A 19,741-nucleotide genomic window follows, 5' to 3' on the forward strand; every position below is an offset into this window, starting at 1 on the left:
AGAAGTTAGAAATTTGCAACAAAAGTGGATTGTTGTTGAAAGAAAAAGTCTCTAATACAATAAAAGTTTTTAGAAGAAAGAAGGTTGTTCTACATCATTGATGATGGAAAAAACACTCATATATATATATATATATATATATATATATATATATATATATATACACATATATAAGCGATTTACAAATAAAATAAAGTGTTCAAATTATTCAAAATAAACTAAATAGCTAAAAAAAGAAAATTAAGATATAAAAAATAAAACATAATAACCAACTAAACTAAATAAGACCTAGTCTCGAGAAAAGACTTGATCTTTCATTAATACTTTGGCTTATAGTTTACCCAGGAAAAAGAATCGATGGTTGTTAAAGTCGTGGAAATAATGTTTTTCTTAGAAAAACTTTTTGCTGATTCTCTGCTTGTCTTATTTCATTAAGGTGCATTATTATTATTATTATTAGTAGTAGTAGTAGAAAATGGGTACTTCCATGTCAATAAAGACTTGCAAGGCAAATCAAATATTCCCATATCCAGTGACAACATATGGTATTATTTTTAATTATTTTATCATTTTCTTAAACTGAGTTAATGTTAGATTATAGATATTTGTATAATTGAGTAATTATTTTTGAGATTTGGTTTGTATTTTTGCCATTCTTTTATTCAAATAAAACTGTCAATTAAGTGAGGTCCAACTTAAAAAAATTTGACAATTTTATTTTCTTCAAAATATGACTTTAGAAGCATGCGTCGAGATACTCTCGGAATCCATGTTTTCAAAGACTTAATCTACGGCCCAAGAAATTCTTTCCTCCCCAAAACCTAGATTGAGTCGATCCACAAGCACTATTTGTTAGTTAAAATGTTAAAATAGTTTAATTTTTATCGTGTATAGTTTACATATTTATATAAAGATTAATATATAGTACACTTAAATTGAAACTCTTTTATTAAATGGACAATAATTCAAACCCTCTTTGACAAAAAAACCGGCATAAAAATCGAACCAAATTCGAATCAATCAACTTAACCCTCCAAAGAACCAGAGTTAACAAGAAATTATTACATCCCCACAGAGTTAACACGTAAGTCGGTTAAAAGTCGAATGGTAGATATGATGTATAGTGCTAAAAATAATCACCTTACTTATAGTCACTTCATTTCTGTTAAAGCACCCATAAATTTAAAGTTACGATCATCTAAGTATCCATTAAATATTAAAAAAAAAAATTTGAACATAACAATGTCGTATATATCCATAATTATATTTACTCCAACGTTGAACGTAACCACAAGAAGAAAAGCGGCGACGACAGATGATCTTTAGTTTTGTATCAAATTTTCAAGAAATACAATTTGCTTTTAAAATTGTTTAAAAATTACAAAATAAGAAGGCAGCAAGTTGAATGATATACCGTATCAGTCTATTATTATGTCTGAGAAAACCTGTTTTCCTAAGAATGAATGAACCTGCAAGAAGTTGGCATCATGAATACGAGAACCAAGCTTAAAACTCAGCTAATTTTGATACCAAAATAACACAAACAAAATACAATATGATATGAATGTATCAAAATCTAGGACCGAACAAAAGTTCTAATCTCAGTGTTCAGTTCGATTTCAGTTTGGTTTTTATTGAATTTGATTCAGTTTTAGTCCAAGTAACAATCGAATGTATTCTTTCAATTTGTTTTAATTATTTTGAACCAAACCGAAGAGATTTTTTAATCTAACCAAACCAATCCCAATCGATAGAATTTGGTTCAGTTCTTATGGTATTCAATTCTATTCTTAAAAAACCAGAAAGCTATACATTAAACTGTAATTTTTTCCAACGCCTTAAACGTGATTGTGACATATAGAAGTAACACGAATAAATAAGTTTTTTTGTCCGGACAATGCTACTAACAAAGATTTGAAAAATTATAGCTAAATTTCACCGACACTTTCGTTAACACTTCACATAGATGAATGACTAAAAAAGGCTTATGAATTTTATTTAATTTTGCAATAGCTTTAGGAAACTTGCTTATTTTACTAAGAAAATGAAGGGTGAGAAAGCAAAAACAGTAGTAAAAGTAGCAATTAAATTTTATCAATCAACTATAAGTTAAGGTATAATGTATGAAAATTTAAGGGACAAATCAAATTCCTAAATTGCATTCATCTAAGTTTGTACACCATATCCCGAGTTTGAACCCTCTGTTCAAACCCATCCCCCAATGTAGAATTTGTTCAGTACCAAAAATAAGAATATCATTATGTTGTGTCTGAGTAGGCCATCAAAACCTACTTGGCTAGGAAAATGAATCATTATGCAGAAACTAAAGCAGAGGGGAGAGCATAGAGTTGAAACTTACTATATATAGACAATACTCAGCTTTGCAATAATGAATCTAATGTGAGCTGAAACAATACTCGGGACATGGCCAGCACGTACTTCATAAACTCACTGAGGAAGAATAAATTGAATATATTAGACAAACTGTGAATAAAAAGCTAAAACATATATTGTACAAATTTAGGAAGAAGAATTATTCTTATTTCTTCTAATCTGACTACAGCCTTTTAAAGAATAACAGGAAAAATAAAAAGGAAATAATCTCTAGAAATTAGCCTATCCCTAAAAATTAGTAATTTGATTATGGCTAATGGTACAAGGAAATTCCTAGAACTAAGGTAGAAAATCTGCTTAATTTAAGGAATTCCAACACTCCCCCTCAAGTTGGAGTGTAGATGTTAATCAAACCCAGCTTGCCCATAATTTCTTCGAACGTTTTTCTGCTCAAGCTTTTGGTTAACACGTCTGCTACTTGTTGTCTTGTAGGTAGATATGAAACACAAACTTCCCCTTTGTTAATTTTCTCCGTAATAAAGTGGTGATCAATTTCCACATGCTTGGTACGGTCATGGTGTACAGGGTTATGAGCTATGCTAACTGCTGCCTGGTTGTCACAGTATAATGTTATAGGTTTTGTATAGGATAATTTTAGTTCTCCCATTAGCCGTTGTAACCACATTCCTTCACATATACCGTGGGAAAAAGCTTGATATTCAGATTCAGCACTGCTGCGTGCCACAACAGATTGCTTTTTACTCCTCCATGTCACGAGATTACCCCAAACATAGCTGCAGTAACCGCTTGTGAGCGCCTGTCATTAATTGCCTGCCTTGAGTCTGCATCGGTGTAGACTTCTATGCTTCGATTTACATCTTTCTTGAAATGCAACCCCTTACCAGAGTCCCTTTAAGTATCTCAATATCCTGTAGGCAGCTTCCAAATGTTTCTCCCTAGGAGCATGCATAAATTGACTTATGACACTTACTCCAAAAGCTATGTCCGGACGAGTGTGAGAAAGATAAGTTTTCCCACTAACCGTTGATATCTCCTCCTGTCTACCTCTTCTCCATCCTTATCAGTTCCTAATTTAAAGTTGGGTTCCATAGGAGTCTCGGCTGGTTTGCAACCCAACAGTCCAACTTCAGAAAGTAGATCAAGAACATACTTTCTTTGAGAGATTGAAATACCTGCCTTTGACCTTGCAATCTCCATTCCTAGAAAATATCGAAGATTCCCCAAGTCTTTAAGTTGAAACTCAAGACTTAAGAACTCTTTTAGTCTTTCAATTTCAATAGAATCATCCCCTGTTAATATTATGTCATCTACATAGACAATGAGAATACAGACTTCCCATTATCCGAGTGTTTGTAGAATAAGGTGTGATCACTTGACCTTGAGTATAATGTCTACTAGTCATGGCTTTGGCAAAACGATTAAACCAAGCCCTAGGGGATTGCTTTAGTCCATACAAGGACTTCTTCAACTTGCATACTTGGCCCTTGCTTCCTTCGAATCCAGGCGGAAAATCCATGTAGACTTCTTCGTTTAATTCTCCATTGAGAAAAGCGTTCTTTACATCGAATTGGATCAAAGGCCATTCTAAGTTGACAGCAATTGAGAGAAGCACTCGAATAGTATTCAATTTGGCCACCAGTGCAAAGGTTTCCTCATAATCCAACCCATATGTTTGAGTGAAACCCCTGGCCACAAGTCTAGCCTTGTATCGATCAATGCTCCCATCTGGTTTAAATTTTGTGGTGAAAATCCACTTACAACCCACGATCTTCTTCCCAGTAGGTAGTTTAGATATTTCCCAAGTTCCATTGTCTTCAAGAGCCTTTATTTCTTCCAACACAGCTTGCCTCCATTTGGTTGACTTAAGAGCCTCTTCTATGTTTTTTGGAGTTTCTATAGAGTCAACATTAGAAACAAAGGCATTGTAAGATTTAGACAAGTTTCCATAGGATACAAACCGAGAAATGGGATGTTGAGTGCAGCTCCTAGTGCCCTTTCTTACTGCAATTGGAAGATAGATGGAAGATGAAGGAGGTGAAACTTCTTCCTCAAGACAGACCTCGGGTAAAGATGGCATTGGCACTGCTTTGTTTCTCTCGGCAGTGATGTCTCCGAGAGTATACACGAAGCCCCGAGTTTTTCTTGTTGTTTTCGAATGAGTAGGCTGTTTTTCTTCATTAGTATGGTTAATCACCCTTGTTTCTTGTTGCTTGAACAGTGGAGATAGGAAAAACAGGTTCCAAAACAGAATAACGGTGGCTGTAGGATTTTCAGCAGGTTTTGTAGTGGTGGTAGGGCTGATAGAGCCTTGAGGTATAATGAGAAGATTGCTCAAGGTCTCATCTTCACTAAGTATCTCCCCCTGAAGATGAAAGGCTGAAAAATATGGCTCATTTTCGAAGAAAGTAACATCAAGGGACACAAACATCCGGTGTAAGGTTGGAGAGTAGCACTTGTACCCTTTTTGTGTAGGTGAGTAACCAATAAAGACACAAGTGTGGGCTCTAGGATCAAGTTTAGATCGGTTAGGTTGATGGTTGTGGACAAATGCTTTGCAACCAAATGTTTTGGTTGGGAGATTAGGAACACGAAACAAGGGAAAACTTTTTTGAAGAGTATGTAAAGGTGTTTGAAAGTTTAATACCTTAGATGGGAGTCGGTTTATAAGATAACACGCAGTGAGGACAGCTTCTCCCCATAAATACTTTGGTACACCCATAGTAAACATAAGAGCACGAGCCACGGCTACAAGGTGTCTATTTTTCCTCTCGGAAACCCCGTTTTGTTGAAGGGTGTCAGGACAAGAACTTTGATGTATGATTCCTTGCTCAGAAAGATAAGGACTTAGGATAGAATTAAAGTACTCTTTCCCATTATCAATTCTAAGGGTGTGAATATTTGAATTGAACTGGGTTCGAATCATTGAATGAAAATTTTTGAAAACTCTAGAGACTTCGGATTTTTCTTTAAGGAGATGGATCCAACAAACTCTAGTGTGGTCATCAATGAAAGTTATGAACCACCTAGCCCCTGTGATGTTTTTTACTCGACTGGCTCCCCATAGATCACTGTGGATTAAAGAGAAAGGTTGAGATTGAGCATAAGGTTTCAAAGGATAAGGGACACGAGTGTGTTTAGACAGTTGGCAAACTTCACAGTTCAATGAACTTATTTTCTTATTTAGAAATAGTAGAGGAAACAATTTCTTCAAGTACATGAAATTTGGGTGTCCTAGTCTACGGTGCCATAGCATGATAGAATCTTCTTTTGATGTAGATAAGGCCATCCCTTCTTGTGAACTGTTTTGTTCCAAACATATAAGCCATCATCAACTTTAGCAGTGCCAATCATCTTCCCGATTCTTGTTCTGAACCACACAACCTAAAGCGAAAATTCAACAAGTACTTTTTCATCCTTGGTAAGCTTGCTAATTGAGAGTAAATTATAGGAATGATTTGGAACATGTAAAACTTTATCAAGGGAAAAATTTTCAGAAGTCTAACTGTCCCCATTCCACCACCAGTGAGTAAGATCCATCGACTATGCGAATCCGAGAGTGATCATGACAAGGTAAATAGGTGTGAAACAAACTTAGATTACTTGTCATGTGGTCGGATGCACTGAGTCTAGTATCCGGGAAGTTGTGATAGGTTCGTGTGTAGTATTTAAAGCGATCTGTGAATAGCTAGTGACCCACTGGTGTAGGAGTCCCGAGTAATTTATGAAGAGCCTCAAGTTGAGTTTTGGTTAGCGAAGTTTATGAAGAGTCTCATAGGAATTTTCAGTGTCACCCATAAGAGTAGGGTTTCTAACAGAGAAAAGAACAAGAAAAGAGAAGAAAAGCAGGATCTCTGAATTCTCGATGCTCTTGATACCATGTACAAATTTAGGAAGAAGAATTATTCTTATTTCTTCTAATCGACTCTGACCTTTTAAAGAATAACAGAAAAATAAAAGGAAATAATCTCTAGAAATTAGCCTATCCCTAAAAATTAGTAATTTGATTATGGCTAATGGTACAAGAAAATTCCTAGAACTAAGGTAGAAAATCTGCTTAATTTAAGGAATTCCAACATATATCATATCCAAATCCAGAAACTTCCATGTTTGCCGCAGAATAGTTTGATAGCTGCCAAAATGAATTACTAGAAATTTTCCAATTGTTCAAGGATTTTTTTTTCAAGTTTTGCATAGTAACAAACATATCACATGTTTTGCCACTAATCGACCTGGAATTGAATAAGAACGTATCCCAATCACAGCAAAAGAACAGAGGGAAAAAGAAATACAAAAGAGCTCATTTTGAAATCCAAGTTCTTAGGAGCTTTAAACCTACTTGATCCTTGGTTCAGGGAAACCAACTAGTCACCAATTTTAGACAATCAACCATTTGCGACTTTTTGTAGATAGGTATGAACACCTTCAGCTAAGGTAAGCCCAAGATTTGAAAGTGTAAAGAGTTGGAACACAGTGACGAAGGTGCAATAGAGAATATATATCTGAACAACTAGAATGTCTTCTTGAATCGAGAAAAGGGTCTAAAATCAATTTTACACGCAATTCATTCATATTATCTTGCAAAATATGCAACCAATAACTATTATAATTTATTAACCATATATGTTTAGGTAATGACAAACATCTATCACATGCTATGCATCAATAGCGGTGCATCTAGAATCTCATACCTGTTAAAAAGATACGAGAAAAAAGTTATGAACCCCAATAGGACAACAAAGTTGGTGGAGTTTGAAAACCTCAAAAGGTGAAAGACCAGTTTCTGATGGGGGATATTGGATTTTTACTGTTAAGAATCTTTGATTTATTTGACAGTATTCAATAGCTAAATCTTTTGAGATTATAACTGATTTTTAGAGATTCTAATTAGAGATATTCTTTCCTTAATTGATTCAATGTTTCATGTATATATATACCTGTACATATTTCTAAGAAATACATACCTTTGAGTGAGTTTTTCCTCAATACATTAGAGTATTCCTCTTATCATGGTATCAATTTTTGAATCCGATTTGTGGGATCATTTTTTTTGAATTTCAAAGTTTGTTCAAAAAAATCCTAGAAATTGAATTGGTACTTTCCATCTAGCCTTATTTTTTTTTCTTACCGCCCTACCATTGGAGTCGACATCCACTCGCCAGCGAAACCCCAGAAGCCGGTGACCAGAAGACTCTCGCATGGGCCTCATGCGCCGTCATAAGTTACAGTATCTTTGTTTCACACACCATCACAAGTTACGGTATCTTTGTTTCACACACCATCACAAGTTACGGTATCTTTGTGTCACACACCATCACAAGTTACGGTATCTTCGTTTCACGCGCCACTCGTGGCCTTCACCTGCTGCCACCGTGTTCTTTCTGACGCCGTCACTATGCTCTCTGCTCCTTCCAGTCTTTCTCCTCTGATTGGTGGTGTATTTTGGCTAAGTTTTTTTGTTTTCTTTGTATGTGAGATCTCTTTTGTGTTCTTTTTGGGTGTTTTTTGTTCTAATGTTTCAAGCAGATTTTTTTTTGGGAAATTAGTTGTTTTTTTCAGCATTATGTCTAAAGACAAGAAATCGTGATTTACTTTGTTTATCAAGGCTTGTGGTTTGCAGGGATACATACTAATTCAACTTTTAGTCAATAGGATTCAACGAACTCTCTTGTTATGGCATGGCTTTTCAATTCTATGCAACCCCATATTTTCAAAACTTATTGCTACTTGATACTACAAAAAAAATTTGGAATGTTGCTGCTCTCACCTACTCTCATGTTGGGAATGATGCGCAAATTTTTGAGATTTGTAATAAGATTCATGGTACAAAATAGGGGATCTAACGATTTCTCAATATTTTGCTAAATTAAGTGGGTTGTGGCAAGAACTTTATTATAATCAAGATTTTCAGGCGACTGGTATGATGATGCTGAAAAATTTCACAAAATGGTGGAAAAGGAGCGCATTTTTTATTTCTTGGTTGGGTTGAATACAGAGTATAATCAGATTCCGATTCAAGTTCTTGGCAAAACTCCATTTTCTTCTCTCCATGAGACACTCTTATGTACAATAGGAAGAGAGTCGTCGTATTGTTATGCTCTATAATCCACCTATTGATAAAGCTGGCCACATTACTAATCAAGATGGTCCACCGGGTGGTAAGTCTGACGAGGATCACTTGACGTGTGACTATTGTGGTAAGCCTCGGCACACTAAAGATTCATGCTGGAAGTTACATGGTTGACCCGCTCGAGGTTGTGGTGGAAAGCGAGGGGGTAATTCTCAGTCTAAGGCAAATTTGTCAGACTCTGTGACAACAAAGGACAAGTACACTTCTGCTGGGAGTTTTACCTTAGACAAGATTCAACATCTCCAATGTTTCTTGTCTCAATTGGACTCTACCTCGGGTGCTAAGTCTAATTATGCGAAATCAGGTACTATTTTCAATTCTTCATCCACTTCTGAATTTTGGATTATTGATTCCGGTGCGAATAAACATATGACAGGGTCAAACAAAAGCTTATTTAATTAACTATACTACTTGTCCATCTAAAGATAGTGTGCAAATGGCTCCCTTACTTCCGTCTTTAGAACAACTTATGTTGTTTGTACTCCCTATATCACTATCCTCCATGTCCCTAAATTGTCAATTAACCTTTTATCTGTTAGTACAATCACTAAAGCCGTAACTTGTAAACTTGAATTCTTTCTTGATCACTGTGTTTTTCTGGACCTCCAGGACAGGAACATGAATGGCAGTGATAGGTTTGATGGCTTATATCTTCTAGATCGATTTTCCAGTATGTCTCAAGCCTTAATTGGTGACAATAAAGATGTCAATCGAGAGATAATTCAGTGGCATAGACGGTTAGAACATCCATCATTTACTATTTTTGCTAAAATGGTTCCTACTTTGTTTTCAAGAACTCAATTAGACTCTTTAGTTTGTGATGCATGTGAGTTTGTTAAGCATACAAGAAACAATTATCTTTTACGTAATAATAGAAGTACTGTTCCTTTTAAGATTATTCATCCTGATGTTTGAGGCCCTACTCACCTTACTTTTTTTATCTGGTAATCATTATTTTGTTACATAAATTGATTACTCAGTTTGATGCTAATGTTAAGATTTTGTGAACTGATATCGGAACCAAGTATGACATTAATGATTATTTAGAATCTTATGGGATTTTGCATCAAACCAGTTGTCCTGGTACAAGCGCTCAGAATGGTGTTATCGAAAGAAAAAATCAGCATCTTTTGGAGGTTACTAGATCACTTATGTTCACAATGAACATCCCAAAGCCTTATTAGGGGGATGCGATTTTGGTTGCTGCTTATCTCATTAATCGAATGCCTCTTAAGGCAAGATGGATTACCCAATTTCACCGATGGTCTTTGGTTGTGTCCACTAAGTCCATCTTCGACATGGGAGCAAACTGGATCCTCGAATAGTCAAATGTGTTTTCATTGGATACTCTCCCACACAAAAAGGTTACAAATGTTATCATCTGCCATTTAAAAAGTATTATGTAAGTATGAATGTAACATTTTGTAAGGATGAACCCTATTTTAATTCATCACAACCACCTCTTCAGGGGGAGGTCATTGAAAATGAAGAGATGACACCTTGTTCTGTTACTCTATCGAGGGAGAATTTAGTTTCAACAGAGACTTTAATTCAAGAGAATACTAGTGAACAGTTGTTGGATAGGCCTGATTTAAGTACATACACAAGAAAAGGCAAGAAAGAAGATGTCATCATCCAATCTACTCTATGCCCTAACTCTTCACTATCAGGTGAGTCTTCTTTACTTGAGTTTGCTACTGATTTAGAATTACCAATAGCTCAAAGAAAAGGTGTTAGAACTTGCACTTTACATCCTATCTCTAACTTTGTTTCTTATAATTCTTTATCCTCATCTTCTAGAGATTTTACTTTGTCTTCGTTCTCTATGTTTGTTTCACAGGATTGGAAAGAAGTTATCACTAATGCAAGATGGAAAAGGACTATGATTAAAGAAATGAGGGCTTTAGCAAAAATGAGAAGTGGGAACTAGTTAATCCTCCTAAGGGGCAGAAAATGGTTGGCTACAAATGGGTGTTCACTGTCAAGTATAAGACTGATGGTTGAATTGAAAGACTCAAAGCCAAATTAGTAACGTAAGGATTCACTCAAACATATGGAGTAGATTACCAAGAAACATTTGCCCCAGTTGCTAAATTGAATACGATTAGAATCCTTTTATCATGTGTAGCAAAATTCAAATACGACTTACAGCAGCTTGATGTAAAGAATGTCTTCTTACATGAAGACCTAGAAAAAGTGTTTATGAAAGTTCCCTTCAGGATTTAAGGATAAAGATATTCAAGGTATATAGACTGAAAAATGCCTTATATGGACTAAAACAATCTCCCTGAGCTTGGTTTGACAGATTTAGTAAGGTCATGGTGTCATTTGGCAATCAACAAAGTAATGCTGATTATACCCTCTTTATAAAACATCACAAAGGTAAGACTACTCTCCTTATAGTTTATGTTGATGATATAATTATGACAGGAGATGACAAGGAAGAAATGACCCAGCTTATGAAACAATTGACTCAGGAATTCAAAATCAAAGGCTTAAGAAAGTTATAATATTTCCACAAAAAAGAAATGGCCAGATCGAAAAAGGGAATCTTTATTTCCCAAAGAAAGTATATCTTAGATCTTCTGATAGAGACTAACATGTTGGTTTGCAAACCAGCATAATTACCTATTGAGAGTAATCACAAGTTAAAAGCAGAGATCAATGAAATGGTGGATAAAGGGAGATGTCAAAGACTCGTTGGACGAATAATTTATCTCGCTCATACTTGACCTAATATAGCCTATGCAGTTAGTTTGGTAAGTCAGTTTATCCATGATCCTCGTGAAGTCCATATGCAGGCAATATTGTGAACTTTATGCTATTTGAAGTCTGCACAAGGCAAAGGTATTCTCTTCTCCAAAAATAGTCATCTCAAGATAGAAGTATTTACAGATACAGATTGACCTAGCTCTCTTGATGACAAAAGGTCTACAACGAGTTATATTGTACCTTTGTGGGAGGAAACTTAGTCACTTGAAGGAGCAAGAAACAAAGTGTTGTGACTCGATCAAGTGCAGAGGCTTAATATAGGGCCATGGCTCAAGGTGTTTGTGAGCTTTTATGGTTGCAAAATGTATTGGAAGAGCTAAAGTTGTTGAATAAAAATGGATCAACCTTGTACTGTGACAACAAAACGACCATCAGCATAGCTCAAAATCTAATGCAACACGATTAGAACCAAGCTTATCAAAATAGATCGCCATTTTATCAAGAAAAATCCGGAAAACAATTGGTTGATGTTTTTACTAAAGGGCTTGGTTGTAAGACTTATCTTCTTTGCAAGTTGAGCATGCGAGACATTTATGCACCAACTTGAGGGGGAGTGTTGATAATCTTTGATTTATTTGACAACATTGAATAGCTAAATCTTTAGAGATTCTAATTAGAGATATTCTTTCCTTAACTGATTCATGTATATATATTCCTGTACATATTTCCAAGAAATACATACTTTTGAGAGAGTTTTTCCTCAATAAATTATTCATCTCTAATTTCATCTTTTACTTAAGGTGCTAAAATCACTCTCCATCTTGGGTGTGATTGTCAGATTTGGACGTGTGTCCACCAATACGAATATGTGTCGGACATGGGTACTTCAAGCTAAATAAAAAGTTACAACTGCACAACTCTCACATATACATGATAGAATTAACAACAAACTAATTGTATAAAGACAAACATGTTACCAGAACAGGACCAACATAAAACTCTTGTCATCTTCAGAATTTCAAATTTCCTTGTAGGTTAAACATAAATCAAGAGCACAGAAAGAACAAAATGTTTTGCATATTAATAAATGAATGGTTTCATGTTCCATATTGGGGTTGGGTGGCTATAAATAAAAATATGCGAATTATTTCAGTAGGGGGAAAATGCCACAAATAATTGCATGACAAGGAAAGCACAAAAATGAACCTTGGAAACCAGCCGCGTGGATCTTCTGGGAAGGACCTTAATCAAATGCTTTGTGCTTCTTAAAATCTTGGCATCAAGCAAGCTACAGTCATTTTTATCGCCATCTATACATGCCCTCTTTTTGCTGAGTCCATTAGATTCAACATTATCAAGTCCTCTACAATTTTCAAATAGCTCATCTTGTGAGCATCTGAAAAGGGCAATTATGCACTCAATTCAACACAAAATAAAAATTTGATAGCATATAATTAAATTAAGAAGAATAATTACTCTGAACTCTCTCCCCAATTATTAATTTTGCTCTTATCCTGCAAGCAGTTTAATACAGTAAAACTTTAGTTGTTTCATTGAGTGTACTGAGGAAAAACAGATGTGTCACCCCCCACCCCACAAAAAAAAAAATTCATTTGATTATACTATCATCTAAAATACCTGGAACTTGAAAAATCTCTTTTGAAAGAGAATTATTTTATTCATGCAGTGGTGGTGCTGAAAAAGGGAGGAAAAGAAAGCCTAGAAGAGACAGATAAGAAAAGAACTTTGTTCTACCCATAAGATGAACCCACAAAAGATACCATAAAGAACGATCGAAGACTTAGCAATGTACAAAATTAAATGTCAAAAGCAATACTTTAAACTTTCTAAATAATAGCTAACTGGTACATTTTGACACTCACATTAATCTAGGAGTAACGTAATGCAGAAAGAATGAGAATAGAATAAAAGTCAGAAAGGGGAAGGAGTAGAAATCATGTCAATCATGGATGGAAAAAATCACTATGTTATTGATTTGCAGAAAGTTAAACTAGGATGAGAGGAATATCTTTCACAAAGTAGATAGATGATAGACTAAGATTTAAGTTCACCAAAATAAAATTGATCATTTACCTATAAACTTTACAAGTGAATGCAAGATGTTGCAGTTTTTGAAACTAATATCATTAGCAATACTCACTAAATATCTGCCTATTTTCTGTTATATAGTTCTATTTAGAGGGGAAAAAAAGAAGAAGAAATGATCCTAATCTATCTGTAGTCCAGTTAAGGAAAAAAAGAAAAAGCACTCACATAAAAAGTGCAAGACAGATTGACTGCCTTAAGAGCACACAACTAATTGATGGCTCCTTGCAGAGGGAAATCATAATAAAAATATATATAAAAGATCACTTTAATATCATTTTACATTAGAAAGGACACTGCAATTTCTGCAAATCTGAAAGTAGAGTTACCATAAAGGAAAAATAGTCGATTATAGCTTGCTTTTATCAGATTTTCGGTATATAAATAGGTTCATAATCTATCAACCTTTCCCTTATAATAAAGAATAAATATCCAATAAGTATTGTTATTTAAGTTCTATTTACTTTCTTAGAGAAGATATATCTTCCTCTAATTTCAATCTCTCTCTTACTCTTGTTATCTTCTCTCATTCTGTTTAAAGCTCCCAATTTCCAGTAACTAAAACTCGATCCAATATAAACTATTAATCAATCTCACAAAAGCTAAATTTAAAATCCAATTTCTTATTACACAAAACCTGAAGCAGACATAAACTGGTCAAAAGCAATGCCCTCGCTTCTGCCTTAAGACATGAAAGTTGACAAACAATGCCACCATAGAGAGAAAGACATGGGGTAAACAAGGAACAGAAGAACAAACTTTTGCATTTAGTTGTCTTGTAATCTATTGTTATCTGTTTCTTTTCCCCTTCTGACAATGTTGAATGATATTGACTTAACATTGTAATTAAACAACAAGAAACCATTTAAAAATAAATTCACCCTACTTTAATTATCTGTCAATGATTCAAAATGACCCAAAGGCACAGACATGCAAGCAAACACACATATCAAGCAAATTCCTTGACTGGTATACAAACATTCACCGTACATACAACAAAGAATGCAATATTTTTTCCAATTACCAGGAAGAATAAAAAAGTGGGGCAAAACATCAACCAATGATGGCTATGTATTGACAATAGTTCATGCATAGCATTAATGAAGTTCAAAGCTATAGGAGGTTAAATGTCACCTGTTCTTCAACTAATGTAGGCAGCCGGGTCCTAAATGTCTCTTGATTGAGATCAGTTGAGCCGGCTAGCCCACCTTGGTCTGCATAAAACTTATGCTTTGGATCAACTAAATCCACAAATTCACCATTATCACCAGGCGAATGTAATGCATCTTTCTGGGGAACCACATCTTCAGGCTTTTGCATCAGTAATGAACCATCTGGCTGGCATCCAGGAATTATTCGACCAGAACTTACAAGATGACAACTGCTTTGTAGGGTACAATTTTCACATATTTCATTTTCCTTCCTCAGAAGACTCAGAGGACCATTTGATATATTTAATGCACCATCACCACCTAACTTCTCCCTAGGAGAATTAATATTTGAATTAGGGGCTACCAACCACCCATCTTTAGCACATGGTGCAATAGCAGAAATTATTTGCTCCTGAGAATCAGGATGAGCTCTAACTAAGGTCAGTCCTCGATCTCCTTCTAAATGCTCTGACAAATCTACAGCTCTGCCACATGGTATCATTACAGCTGAGCCGAAGGATCCATTATCTCGATCAGGATGATCAAACTGCAATGAACTCGTTTCTTTTATGATCAAATTTGGGGGTAATCCAGAGTGTATAAAGTCATCTTTCATTTCCCCAGTATCTACATTCAACTGAAAAGATCTCTCCATCTGTTTACTACTTTCCCCAAAGCGCCCAAGCTCCTTAGGAAAAGTCTTAGACTTGCAATGGGACATGTCCTGGCTTATTGAAACCTCACTTTTCAGTTTCTCAATCCACTCTGATGGGTTTGAATTTAAATCTACATAAAGGTTGATCCCCTCTTCTGAACTGACATGAAACTGAAAAGAAGGGGGGGAAACAGTTGAAGTGTTTATGGAAGAAGGAAAGAAAGGCCCATCAAAACATGCAGCAACATCTGTGTCTTCATGTCCAATTTGAGGCATATCATTCAGCCTTCCATCTCTTGAGAGACTCAAACAATCTCTACTGGAGCTTATAGTTTGGAACTCTTTATTCTTAAAACCACTGTCATCATACTGACTAACAAAATGAGAATGTGGTCTTCGCTGAAACAAAATAGAGTCACCACCATCACCGTCCTGCATTTGACATATCATTAAAGACAAGTTTTCAATTCTTGAAATACAATTAAGCATTGAAGGTTCAAGCTTCTACGAGCCAGCATACATTTTACTTAAACGCAGCCATTGGATTAATTGTCATCTTCTATAGACTAAAATACAAAGTGTCGTCCAGTATGGTTCATATGCACCATCATAGTTTCTTTTTCCTTTTGATGGTAGTGTGGGGCTAGGGGAGAATTAACCTTCTCGCTTCTGAATAGATAAAAAAGGTCTATATCTTTCACTCAAGAACAACTACATAACCTAACACATGCCAGATGAGAGAACAAGAGGTTGAGAAGAAGTAGAGAGGAATCATATGGTATTTATCTAGCTGCATCAGAAGTAAAAGAAAAAAAAATCCATGAATAGAAGCAAACCTTATGATAAAATTTATCCCCTGTGCAACAACCCAATGCATTATATTTAACAGCTTGAGAATAGTTCCCTCCATTACACCTGTCTAGGGGACAAGAGATGAGTCCATAGTGATCTGCAGAAGCAGCCAAATATTATTCATACAATGATGCATCAATTAAAGTAAACATAGTAATAAAATTAATTTAAGAAAATGAAGAACAAACTTAGCAGGAACACAGTGAGCAGTATAAACCTTTTCCAGCATCCCTTAAGGTGTTTAATGATGCTCCAGGTTGCAGTTGTAGTTTCAGGGACAAAGGATGTCCAGCCTCTTGAATTCCATAGAATCTTTCCCCCGATGTCATTGAAACCAATCTCTGGTTCTGCATACTTTTTTCCGAGATATTTTATGATTGGACAAAAAAAATCTTCAAAGTTTTTGTAAATTTAGGAGCTTGTGTTGGCAAATAAAAGATCCATGTGAAGAATAAAGAAATATTAGAGTTTGTGCAGTATATAATAGGCTGACACAATTCACATCCAAGTCTGCAACTGTAAGAAAATATCCGGACGCGGATTACTAAATAACATAATTCATTAAATGCATAAATGAGGGGAAGAAAATACAAGGAAATCTTGTCCAACCAATAGTGAATAGAAATATCAACTCCACAAAAACATGCCTTCAGTATGCAATAAATAAGCAGAGTCAAAAAACTCATTACAGCTAGAAATGCCAATTTCAACAAACTAATGATATAAATTTTTTGTTTTGGCTCTCAAACTAAAATTTCATCAATTCCGAGGGATAAGTAAATTCTTCCATTAATACATTTGGCACATGGCTTCATCAACATTCCATATTTCAAGAAACATTATTTCTCATTAATGATGTGTCCATTTACAAATAAATGCTATACTGTGTTAAATGGAATAATTGCTTAATAAAATACTTTCTTAATCAACAATAATGCCAACTTATGTTGTAAAGATACCTTTTGATATCAGATTAGATATGATGTTGCTAGAATCCTCCTATACTGCATTAGTTAGAATCACATTTATCTTAGTTGAGCTTGTTTAAGAAAAAAAAATGAGCATGTCTATCCAACAAACTTTCTTCATTATAAAAATATAAAAAAAAATGGCAATAAAAAATAACAAGTGTGGCATATCTCCATTTTGAATACTTACAAATGGTATTCCTGCCCCCTGCCCCAATTACCAATCATCATTTACTTCTTCTCGTTCAGATCCATTTTAATAAGTTGTAATCTGTTTCTTTGCGGCATTAATAACATACTAAATATAAATTTTAAAAAATCCCACTTCCCGTAACAACTTACAAGCTTTCTATTTTGAAACTCAAAGATTCCTTTTTCCCCCTAATTTCTCATATTCAGGATGTTCTAAAACCATATATCTAACTAACTACTCCTATGAATAGTACATGCTACCGTTACCATCAACAGGAATACAACATACCAAGGGAACCAACTATAAAAGAATGAAACTATAAGCTAATGTAAGTTGACATATCGAACAGCTACATAATGGCGCAAAAAGCAGTGCAATATGCTTCAGATTCCTAACTCTTAATTACCAACAAAGACAGTATCTCAATAAAGTACCTCTACATAAGATGCCAATGATTTAGCCATATCAGAATGGGACCTCTTAGCCGGTAAACCATACTTCTTACACAAACTTTGAAGCTCTTTCCTAGAAAGGCTATGAAAAAAACCCTCATCTTCCTTATTTTCCATTGGATCTCAACCAATTAAATCTATAATGAAGAACAGCATCTAAATTAGTTTTGTATCATTCAATTTAACTTAACAAATGAAAGTTCTCGCTCTAACAAAGTACATAAATTTAAATTTTAAACATCAACAATAGAAAATAAAAAAAGGAAAAATAGAGCAAGAATATATACAAAAGTAATGATTTTTTTTTTTGAAATACCACATTCAGTATCTTCTTACCTTAAAATTACTTCACTTATAGAACCCCACGGACCAAAGAAAAAGAATTAAAAAGGTAAAAAATAAGAAAAGAAATTAAGTTATGTTCTCTCAGAAACCCTATTTGGGTGCCAAGAAACTGTGGGAAAAAAAGTAAAACCTCAAAATTTAAGATTTAAAAAAAAATCAGCCAAAGTGGAGAGTTGAACCAAGCACAGCTGAAATATAAAATTGTGAAAAATGAAAATATTTCGAAATTAAAAAAAAATAAAGACACGGCATGATTATTTTCGTACGTTTCCGGAGTAAGAAACTAAATTAAACAAAAAAAAAAAGTCAATATGTAAATTTAATTTTTGGTTGAATTTTCTGTTCTATGACAAGAAACAAGAAGACGATAAAGAGGAAATGGAAGGTGAAAACTTTACCTGATCTGGATTTTTTTCCCGGAAAGTGGCCAATAAAATTGCTGAAATGAAGGAAAAAGGTTTACTTTGGAGCTTAAGTAGTAAGAGGACGGGCTTTGGAAATATTATACGCTCTTCTACAGCACAGATTCAGACAACCTAACGGAAATGGCAGTCTCGTAAATAACGGATCATTTTGGTCTTAATAGTGTTCGGAGTGAACTTATTTATTTATATTATTTTTAAATTATTGAGTTGCTGTCCTCCTTAATCTTACGTCAATTCAATTAGGAAAATTTTATTCTATTATTTAATTATTTATTATTAAATATTATAAAAATAACAAATTATTATAACACTAACATAACAAATGCAGTAGGCCATGGGAAAAATAAGAATTCCCACCTCTTAAATGAAGAAAGTAAAATCTTTGTATTATATTCAAGTTAAATCAATTCATATTACTTTAAATTTATTTAGCTTACAAAAAAAATTAAATTCCTCGTGAAAAGATTTAGCTAATGAAAAAGCTTTCAAGGCCACCCAATATACTTTCTTTTTCTAAACATTTTTTGAATACATTTTTTTTATTTAGAAGTACTTTTTTAGAAGTGCCATTCAAAAAAAAAATAATTCAGTGCTATAGTTGGATGTCAAAGACATCTATTTTTAAAACAAAACAATCGGTCTTTCGATGTCATTCCACATTTAAAATATTTTATATTATTCTATTATATTTTAATGTTTTTTAAAAATAAAAAATTCTAAAAATACTTTAATATTTTTTGCATTTAAAATAAGAAAATATAAAAATTAAATTAGATTTTGTATTTAAAATAAATTATATTATTTGATGGTATTATAATTTTTATAAAAAAATTTAATAGTGAGATTTGAATCAAATTGTATTAGTAAAATTTTAAATTTATCATTCGACCAAAGTTTTATTTTGATATTTTTATACATTTTAATTTTATCATGCATAATTTATTTTATCCATCAATTGTATATATTAATTATTAATTATTTTTAATCATATTTTTATTATTTATTATATACTTTTAACACAAATTTATGTTCTAAATACATGATCTCCACACACATACGTGTGAGATAGAGTTGTTAGTTTATTTTATTTATTTTCTAATGTAGTTTGCATGTTTATAGAATTGGCTATAAGTTATCCATTGAGTTTTAGCTTGATTAAATAATCACATTATTGACAATATAAGGGATGTGAGTTCAAGTATGCTGAAAAATATTTATCTTCATATTTAAGGGTTGAAAAGAGGTTATGACATTAAAATTAATTATACTTATACGAATTCTATGTGTAAATTAAAATATATTAAAATTATTTTATATTTTAAATAAATTATATAAATAATGAGTAAATTTTATCAGGTTTAACAATATCCTTAATTATTTAAATGTTGTTATTATATTTT

The 19,741-nt window shown here is 33.7% G+C and overlaps 1 protein-coding gene across 10 annotated transcripts; it reads right to left on the reverse strand.

Annotated features, from left to right (window-relative positions):
• Positions 1–1,181: 1,181 nt before the first annotated feature.
• Positions 1,182–18,464, reverse strand: LOC108465488 (uncharacterized). 10 transcript variants are annotated; one of them, XM_053025749.1, is made up of 9 exons: positions 18,315–18,464; positions 17,554–17,708; positions 16,176–16,305; positions 15,943–16,055; positions 14,435–15,538; positions 12,671–12,708; positions 12,401–12,557; positions 2,360–2,451; positions 1,182–1,469 (listed from the first exon to the last, which is right to left on the reverse strand). In XM_053025749.1, exons 2-8 carry the CDS (start codon positions 17,686–17,688, stop codon positions 2,449–2,451), a joined length of 1,680 nt encoding a protein of 559 aa, XP_052881709.1. In that variant the 5' UTR covers positions 17,689–17,708; positions 18,315–18,464; the 3' UTR covers positions 1,182–1,469; positions 2,360–2,448. The 10 variants fall into 10 exon arrangements, with proteins under 10 accessions (XP_052881709.1, XP_052881708.1, XP_052881714.1 ...); XM_053025748.1 differs by having other exon boundaries at positions 12,401–12,590; XM_053025754.1 differs by lacking the exon at positions 18,315–18,464 and adding an exon at positions 16,918–16,962 and having other exon boundaries at positions 12,401–12,590; positions 16,176–16,312; positions 17,554–17,617.
• Positions 18,465–19,741: the final 1,277 nt, after the last annotated feature.

This window comes from Gossypium arboreum, chromosome 3, assembly GCF_025698485.1.
Source record: "Gossypium arboreum isolate Shixiya-1 chromosome 3, ASM2569848v2, whole genome shotgun sequence".
Taxonomy (NCBI): Eukaryota; Viridiplantae; Streptophyta; class Magnoliopsida; order Malvales; family Malvaceae; genus Gossypium; species Gossypium arboreum.

Excerpts from the sequence above, each read along its gene's own strand:
- LOC108465488 (XM_053025748.1), bottom strand. The coding sequence starts at position 17,688 with ATGGAAAATAAGGAAGATGAGGGTTTTTTTCATAGCCTTTCTAGGAAA. Across the intron at positions 15,539-15,942 it reads GGGATAAATTTTATCATAAG|GACGGTGATGGTGGTGACTC; the intron begins GTTTGCTTCTAT and ends TGTCAAATGCAG. Across the intron at positions 12,709-14,434 it reads CTACATTAGTTGAAGAACAG|GATAAGAGCAAAATTAATAA; the intron begins GTGACATTTAAC and ends AACTGCTTGCAG.